A 9,167-nucleotide genomic window follows, 5' to 3' on the forward strand; every position below is an offset into this window, starting at 1 on the left:
TGATAGCTACTTATTTGTTTCCATCTATGATTTTTTTTTTCTTTCCCACTTTCCCCCTTTTAACTTATGATTGGATGGAAATTGAAGTCGTTTGGGTAGTTTTTTTTTTTTAATTTTTTATGTAGCATTAATAAAAAGAATTAGATTTGCTTATTTTTTTAAGGTTATCTACTTCTTTATGTTTATTTAGAAAGCATACCATCGATTTTAATTTCATAAAAAATTATACCTCAAATTATAGTTGATACATAAATATATATTCTTTTTCGATATTTTAACTTGTTAAATAAATTATCAAATTATTTTTAGAATGAGTTTCATATGATATTTATTCCTATTTCCAAACAGTTATACAATCTCTTTTTAAAGATAATTGGTTTATTTCACGGGACATTCGTATAATATCATACAAATCACTATAGTATGCATACACGATAATGACTGTTGATATAATTACAATAATTATTGAGATAATTACAATGTGGTGGTAACATAAGTCACAATATTAGCCATAAGATATTTTTTTTATTAGTTCTAAAAAATTTTGACCCTTTAAATGTTTGTCTCATTTCTTCTCATGGAACAATCTAAAATTAGTCATACAATATAATTTAAACATGTTAAACAAAAACCTTAGTTTTCTTCTATATATATATATATATATTATAGGAATAATGCTAGAAACACTAACTTTAATTCTAACTTTTTTGTACCAATTTGTGTGACATATGACTTGTCATCCTTTTATCAGTAGTTTTTTGAAAGATTATTATGTCAATTAATAATAAGTAGCTACACCTACTAATGAAAATATGACAACTCAAAGTCACGTAAGTTGGTAAAAATAGTTAGGATTAGAGTTGGTGTTCTTAATAGACGACGCATATATATTATAATATTATATGTTGGTAATACCATAACATACTCGAGAACAATTATCAAATTTTTGCAAGATGACCTCGTCAATAAGATTAATATATTTGAGTAGTTAAGAAATTATAAAATTAGGATGTTTCTTCTCAAACACACGTGTACACAAAAAAAGGAAAAAGATATATACATGAGTTTTATAGCACTAATTATTACAATTTAGATAAAACTAATTAATTAATTTCTAAAAACTTTCATATCACACATTTTATACGCTATGAGTTAAGTATCTATCTTAATATTATCAATTAAAACGTAATTATCACTTGTTAACTCCATAAATCAAATCAGATCACTATCATGATTGTTTCCCCGACAATCCGTATCTAACAATTAGATCCTAATCTCACTCCCCACAAAACAAAAGAATAAACCACATGCATGTAACATCATTTCAAGTGACATAATTAACTTATGATTAACCTCTAATGCGGCCACTTTTCATGACTAAACAAGGATTAGATGTTCCACATTTTCTTTCTTTCTCATTAAGATAGATGTGAGGTTTCCTAGCTAGTCAATATTGCTCAACGAAATAAGGAAAAAAATTAAAATCAAATTAAAGCTAAAAAAACAAATGACCACACATATGGATGTCGGCTGGCTAATACTAACACGCAAATCCAATTATCAAACTCACGATTTGTCTCATCATCATATCATGCATATATATATATATAAATATATATATATATATATACGTCCTTTTGTGTATATGCATAACATGCCATGAGATGTAGCTTTTCCCAGCCAGGACATTACAATATGAGATGGTGACTAAAGATAAAAAAGTGAACGTACCAAATATTTGAAAAGAGATGTTACAGAAAGCATTAATATTACTTAAAAACAATGGAATTAAATAGCTTCGCAATATGGCAATTGAGAGTCTCCACGTTGACGTCCAAAAACTAGTGATGTGTGTCATAACAAATATATATATTATGTGTATAGTATTGGAAAGTCAAGGAAGTCTCCAGGTAAGCTTACGTGGCAACCTGAGAGAGAAAACCTGGATTGCCATCGGCTCATGGCTAGCTTTTTATATTAGACAAAGCAAAAGGAAAAACTGTACGTTAAAAAGAAATAAATATTCCAAAAAAAATATATGGCGAGTAATTGTCTTGGTGAATGTTAAAGAAGATGAGGTTTTGACAAGTGTCTTAACTTTTTCTTTCTTTTATTTTTTTGTTGACAAGTGTCGAGCTAGTGTGGACGTTGCTTTGTACAACTCAGCTCATATATATGATCTTTCAAATGCTGACTTGTCATGGAAAAGTTTCCATGACTGCTGATTTGTATATATCGGATATATGCGTGGCCTTATTTCCTTTGAGTTTGGGAGACATTTTTAGCGTTCCTCTGTATCACGTAATGGGGGACATGAGTTTTGCTTAGTGATCATCAACTTTATGAAATTATCTAGAAACTAGCCACACTTAATCATTGTGCATATATATATATATATATATATATATCTCGCTCAGGATATATACAACTCATCCATATTTAGATAGGTGTGGTTTTAATAATAACTCTAATATTTATTTATCAATAGATATAATTGTTTTAGCCGTAAGATATTAATCCGACAATTGTAATAAATTAAATAGTTGATAAAAAATTTGTATGACAATTAAATATGACATTAGATTTTTATCACGTCATGTTATTAAGTTTCTATATTTTATGGTACCTATCAAATAAAAACGTGACCATGGAAAACTCGTCATATATATGTGTGTATATATGCATTTAACTTTATCAAATCATCAAGAACTATGCACTTAGTCATGACTTATTAGTGCATATAGTCATCTAGAACAAATCATTACATATCTCTCTCTCTCACTCTCTTGCAGCTCATATAGTCTTTGGATCTGTGATCATCACCATCATAATTGAGATATGTATTTCTGTGTGTGTAAGCTAAACGCTATATGTATATAAAAATAGATCTCCTTAACTAGGATTTGAATGATTATATTGAGTTAGCGCCTAATAAAGACACTAGTGGCAGTGTTTCTTGACAATAATTAATAATTTTAAAAAATGGGACAGAAAACATAGAAATAAAAAAGCAGAAGACATGGGGGGACCTCTAAGAACGAATTGATGCGTTCGGTGAAGCTACATATCTGAGCTATAGCATTAATTTAGGAATTTGAGCATTAAAAGCAAAACAATAATTAAGATCACAGATTATTTTGACTTTCATGCATGAACATATTTTTTTTAATTCCATCTTACTTGGAAGCTTTTTTTTTTTCTTTTTTTTTTGACCAAGTCGCTATTCTTGGACGGTTTGAATAATGAGAAAAATTAATGGCCCGTTCATTTCACCGATTCGAGTTTAGAATTTGAATTTTACTACAGTAAAAAGTTCTCAGAAATAGTCACATCTAAATTTTTTACTAGAGTAAAAAGCTCTCACATAAAGTCACATCTCAACTCGAATTAGCGAACTAAACGGGCCATAAAAAAACTCATCTAGTGGGCTAGTTTTCTTTGATTGGTCATGATTTGTAAAAAATAGATATTCAAATAAAGCAAAAAGTTGAATAATCAAGATCCATATATATATATGGCATATATAAATGACTATATGTGAGAGGAAACTCATCTAGTGGGCTAGTTTTCTTTGATTGGTCATGATTTGTAAAAAATAGATATTCAAATAAAGCAAAAAGTTGAATCATCAAGATCCATATATATATATGGCATATATAAATGACTATATGTGAGAGTATGACAATATCGTTCCTTTTTCATATTAGAAAGAACACTTGTATAGATCAAGGCCTCATGAGAGGTTTTAAAATTAGAGATAGAAAATAATTGAAAAGGGTAAGTTACAAGATGGAGTTGTTTCTAGAGCTGATAATTGGCCTTTGTGCAAGAGTTGAGGTACTGAACATTTTGCCAAATAATAAAAAAAGTATTGAATATTTTATTTATTTTTTTAACTGGGACATTCATCTAAAAAATTAATGCCAATATGGTAGTGTCATATATTTATGTCAATTGGACCACATATGCAAGAGGATGGTCCTGTTGATTTGAGAGATAAAATGAAAACATGTGGGTCATGAACATGAAAAAAAACAGGTGGAACACAAAAACCACATGGATTGTCTTCCTCTGTACAGTCTCTCAAATGTTCCTTTTAATCTTTTTTCTTCCCCAAGTCCACAGTTTTCTTTCTTATCTGTCCCTGAAATATTCAAATTTAAAAAGTAAAAGACGATTAATCTTTTTTTCTGCTAAAATGCAGTTTTATATGCTGTATGAAGAGTTAATGTGGTAACCATGCATCAATTCAGTGCAAATTTTATCAATTTAAGATAACAAAATTTGTGATCATAATACTTTCTTATAAGTTAAAACTAGCTGCTTAAGACCGCTAAATCTAATAGCATTGAGGATATGGGGGAGGTGCAGATTCGATCCCTTGGTATGTGTGTAAACTAGCTTCTAGGCAACACTTAAGGGTTATATATATATATATGTCTTCTCCAAATTACTTTAGGGCGTGTTTAGTTCGCTGATTTGAGTTTTTAATTCGAGCGGAGATGTGATTTTATTTGAAAGCTTTTTACTGTAGTAAAAAAGTTAGATGTGATTGTTTCTGAGAGCTTTTAACTGTAACAAAACTCGAATTCTAAACTCGAATCGGTGAAATGAATGAGACCTTAATTACTACAATATTTTTTTCTCTTGGCGTGTGTCTAATGCATTAAAATATTTGACGTCCAAATCATATGGTTAATATATATTTATTTGATGATGAACGCTATGAAAATATCAATTTCTATTGGCCACCAACTTATATATGACTTGGTCAGCATATGGATATGCTGATATGGCCTTGTTGGGCAAGTTTCGAAAATCCAAAATATCTTTAATGGAAGTCCCTTTCACAATGAAGCAAAGACTCTTCATAAGATTTCTCTATCCACAATTCTCTTGCTTATATTGTTTCCATGAAATTGAAAGCATGCCAATATTAAAGTTCGAAATCTAAGTCACCGTTCATGGTCCATTAGGTATAAAAGCTACGGCCATATCTCTGCATGTGATGTTCATGTGACTATCGGATGAGAAAAGTTTGCCCTTGCGTCATTGAGTTTTATATTTTGGTCATTTTTTATAGCACCAAATCCGGATAGTACTTCTTGTTCTAGCCAACGGCTTGTTTATCCATTTTTGTATGTTAATGATAAAGCTTTTCTTTAATGCTAACTTTTATAATTGATTAAAATACGGATATTTTTATAGCAAGGTGTGAAAAAGACCCTACTGATAAGATATAATTAATTTTTAATCATCTTATTCTATAAGAAATCATACCCTATTAAAAAAAGGTATTATTAATTTAATTGAACATCATAAAAATCTAACGGTTTAAACTATATTACTTTCTCCCTTAGTTAAAGCAACCCCAAATAATTTTTTTTTAAGTCGTTATGAGAACTTTTGCCAAGAACATATTCTTGAAAAAAAAAAAAAAAATAGTGGTATCAGAACTCTTGTATAGCAGAAGGTAAAGGGGGGATTCATCTCAGAAACCACAGTCCACAAAAATGACAAAAAACCAAAAGATTCCCCTACAAAGGCAACTAATTAAACCAACAAAATATAAATGCATTTACACTGTACATGCCTAGTCGTTTCAACTACAGAAAGAGAATCAATCTTCCTTTTTTTTAGGGAGTTTATCCACTAGTCCATATTACGGGTAGTCTCAATTTTTCACTGTTAAATTTAAAAATATGCATAATAGAAAAATTTTAATATAAATTTAACTGTTGAAAAAAAAAAAATTATCGATAATTCATTTTTACAAATACCACGAGTCTCTTTTTAATTTTTAACATTACACTCCCCTAGCTCAAAGTCGGCTAACAAAAGAAAGTGAGCCACAACGGTAAAAATAACTGTAATAACAGAACAACTGTAACAACAAGAATATGCAAATTTATTAACGGTAATTTTTTTTATGATAGTATCATATATATCATGAAAATACAATATATTATACACGAATAAGAAAAAAAAAAAATTAAAGTTTCTCCAATTCCTAACCACCACTAGGAGAGGGCCTCGGAATTTGTGCATGCTAAGACTAGAGGAGTCAAGATGGACAGGAACAAGGGATCTACAAAAGATCTGGTCTTATTTGGTCGGTTATATATGTCCGTTTTTTTTCTTTTTTTTTTTTTGTTCTTCATATCATATCCATTGATTCTCATGATGCTTCTGCTGTCCCTTTATTCATGTTCAGAGTCCACTACAATCTATTGGGGCTTTGGAACCAGTGCCTCTGAAGAATCCTTCTCCATTGGAACTAAATACTTCAACAAAAGAACCTTAGCTTTAATATTTCCCCATTTCTTGGTCTCTCTTTTTTTCTCTGAATTTTTTTTTTTTTTGCCTGCTTTTAGATTTTTCCTCACTACCTGGAAAAAGGGTATCGAGAGAAAATGCATTAGTCAAAAAAGTGGGTAGTAATTTATTATAATCCTGAATGAAAGCCATAACGTTAATATAATATTATTGCAGTTGAGTTTTTACAATCTAGTATATATGTGCATGTTATATATATATATTTATATATTTATATATTTACACATGTATATGGGACAAGATTTTGAGGGCTCACTATGTTTGTAGGGCAGCTTTTGGGTGGTTAGATAATATTAATTAATTGAAAGAACACAAGTTGCTGAACCCAGATGGATTAAGAAAGCTTTGTCTGTGATCTTCCACATCCCACAAGAGAGTCCCATTTTCCTGAAAACGAAATGTTTGTCAACGTTAGAGAAATGTTTTTTCATTAAATTATGTTTTAAGGAAAAAATGAGTTTATAACAATAATATTAAAAAATAAAAAACGAAGAAAAGACATATACATTAGAGAAAGCACTTGGCCTATGTCCTTGTTGTAGCAAAAGAGAATCGGAGTTGTCCAAAATAGGATAGTCATTGGCTGTGACATTGAAGTTAGTTGGTGCCGGAACTGCACTGTTATGATCAGCTGCGAAAACAGCCGTTGGTTGATTTTGGCTACATTGTGGCACAGATTGATTTATTTGTGAAGCCAAAGTGTTCAAACCCTAAATATAAAAACAACACGTATTATGATAAGAAAAACTTACATAAATTTAAAAAAAAAAAAAGATCTGTAATTGTTTCTTTATATTACCACTGGTCTGACCAGAAATGCATCAAGGTCCATTCCGAAGTCATAAAACATGGGATTCAAAGAAGCAAGCTTCATTGAAAGGAACTGAAAAATAAGAAAAAAATAAAATAAAATAAAGGTTCACATTGGTTAAAAACCACAAGTACTAGGACATATTATTAAATATGATATTGTAATTATTGTCTATAGGTAATAATTATGGAAAAATTATATATAGTTACGTACCTCTACTTGATTCTGTAGGGACTGAACATAATTGATAATCTCATCCAACATGAGGGCCTTTCCAGTTACCTATTTTTAAAACAAAACCACATGAAGTTGTCAGAAGAAACACAGTTAACTTATTACAAACTTGTAGTGGATCATAATAGGATCCTGTCACTATTTCTCTTAAATATTGGGAAGAAAGACAAAGTGAAGACAAGGAATAATTATTAGAAACTACTTTGTTATTATTACTATCACCACTATATATTAATCTTACCTTTTCACACCCGGGAACAAGTTTTTGCAACATCTTCATTCTCTCACTGATTTTCTCTCTTCTTAACTGAAAAAAAAAAAAGATAAATACAAAAACCCATTTGCAGAATTAGTTTTAATAACACATGGAATGTGGGCATGTCCATTATATCATAATGAGCAAAGTACTAAAGACATGACAGAAATATTGGTCCTTTGTAAGGGATAAAATGGGCAATCTCAAAGATTGAAGGACACAAGTGAGAGAGGAAAAAAAAAAGTACCCTCTCTGCAAGGCTGTGGCTATCAGTTGCTTGGCCCCTCCTTGCCCTAACATGAATGTAGCCTGTCGGAGGCTCATCTTGATCCTTTTTCCCCTCTCCATTTTTATTCTGCTTTACCTTCTTCTCCTCTTTATTATTATTATCTTTCACAGAAGAATCACTGCAATTCTTTTGCTTCTTTCCTCTTGCAACAATTTCCTAACAAACAAAACCAATATATTATTATTATTATCATTATTATTATTATTATTATTATTATTATTGTGTTCTAATTTTAACAAAAAACCCACTGACTATGAATCATGAAAAGACAAGTTTTACCTTAGACTGAGAAGAATTTGAGGAGGAGCCATATCTGTTGATTCTCCTCTTCCTGTCCATGGTGGTAACCTTCTGGGTGACCTGCTCACCACTCTCAAGCTTGCTGTTATCCACAACAGTTGAAGAGTCGGTGCTGATCATGATGTGTTTTTTGGTCACAGAATTCTCATCATTATTAATATCATGATCACTAAGATCAGCAACCTTTGTTGAGCAGCTTCTTTCAAAAGGGGTTCCATGGACACAATCATCAGATGGGAAGAACTGAGACAAACAATTTCCTTCTTGAATCTGGGGGTCCATTAGTAGACCAGACATGTTCTTGATTATGGGAGAGTTGTTTGGCAACAAAACAGGGTCAAGCAGAACAGGGTGGTGTGGGAAAGAAAAAGCTGCCATGTATATATGATTTTTTTTTTTCGTTTTCTTCTTTGTTCTTGGTTTGAGAGTTATGGAAGTGATTTGATGCTTATAAAAAGGGAAGTTTTGAGAAGTAGAAGTCAAAGGAGGAAAAAAAAGAAGTTGGTTTGTGACAAACTAGAATGGCCTTGCTTATATAAAGATCAGGACTAGAGAGAGAAAAAGGAGACACTAAAAAATGCTATTTCTTTTTTTTTTTTGGTTGTTGTTTCCCATGCAGTTTCTCTGTACATTTGACTGGTCATATCTAATCTCTCTCTGCCTTTCTCTCTACTGTCCTTATTAACAGTTGAATGAGGAGAGGGGAAATAGGAAAACAATAAATACTTAACACTATTTATATCGGTATTTTAATTGGGTAGTAAGACTGCACGTTTCTTGTTGATAAAATTTTAAACTCGATTCCGTTGTACAAGTCATTTAGGAAATTCACTTTATAAGTCTCGTTCATTTTACCGATTCAAGTTTTTAATTTTAAGTTTCTATAGTAAAAAATTCTCAGAAAATGTCACATCTAACTTTTTTTGTTACAGTGAAAAACT

The 9,167-nt window shown here is 30.7% G+C and overlaps 1 protein-coding gene across 1 annotated transcript; it reads right to left on the reverse strand.

The window, feature by feature from the left end:
* Positions 1 to 6,348: 6,348 nt before the first annotated feature.
* LOC21392198 (transcription factor bHLH137) lies at positions 6,349 to 8,764 on the reverse strand. Its single transcript, XM_010095652.2, has 8 exons — positions 8,206 to 8,764; positions 7,885 to 8,082; positions 7,623 to 7,688; positions 7,361 to 7,429; positions 7,136 to 7,219; positions 6,843 to 7,046; positions 6,593 to 6,723; positions 6,349 to 6,389 (listed from the first exon to the last, which is right to left on the reverse strand). Exons 1-7 carry the CDS (start codon positions 8,602 to 8,604, stop codon positions 6,634 to 6,636), a joined length of 1,110 nt encoding a protein of 369 aa, XP_010093954.2. The 5' UTR covers positions 8,605 to 8,764; the 3' UTR covers positions 6,349 to 6,389; positions 6,593 to 6,633.
* Between the last annotated feature and the right edge of the window lie 403 nt (positions 8,765 to 9,167).

This window comes from Morus notabilis, unplaced genomic scaffold (assembly GCF_000414095.1).
Source record: "Morus notabilis unplaced genomic scaffold, ASM41409v2 Scaffold2427, whole genome shotgun sequence".
Lineage (NCBI taxonomy): Eukaryota > Viridiplantae > Streptophyta > Magnoliopsida > Rosales > Moraceae > Morus > Morus notabilis.

What these genes read in the sequence shown, in the direction of transcription:
- LOC21392198 (XM_010095652.2), bottom strand. Translation starts at nt 8,604, where the DNA reads ATGGCAGCTTTTTCTTTCCCACACCACCCTGTTCTGCTTGACCCTGTT. An exon ending in CCCTACAGAATCAAGTAGAG is followed by an intron (nt 7,220 to 7,360) that starts GTACGTAACTAT and finishes CTTATTTTTCAG; the next exon opens with TTCCTTTCAATGAAGCTTGC. An exon ending in CATTTCTGGTCAGACCAGTG is followed by an intron (nt 7,047 to 7,135) that starts GTAATATAAAGA and finishes TTTTATATTTAG; the next exon opens with GGTTTGAACACTTTGGCTTC.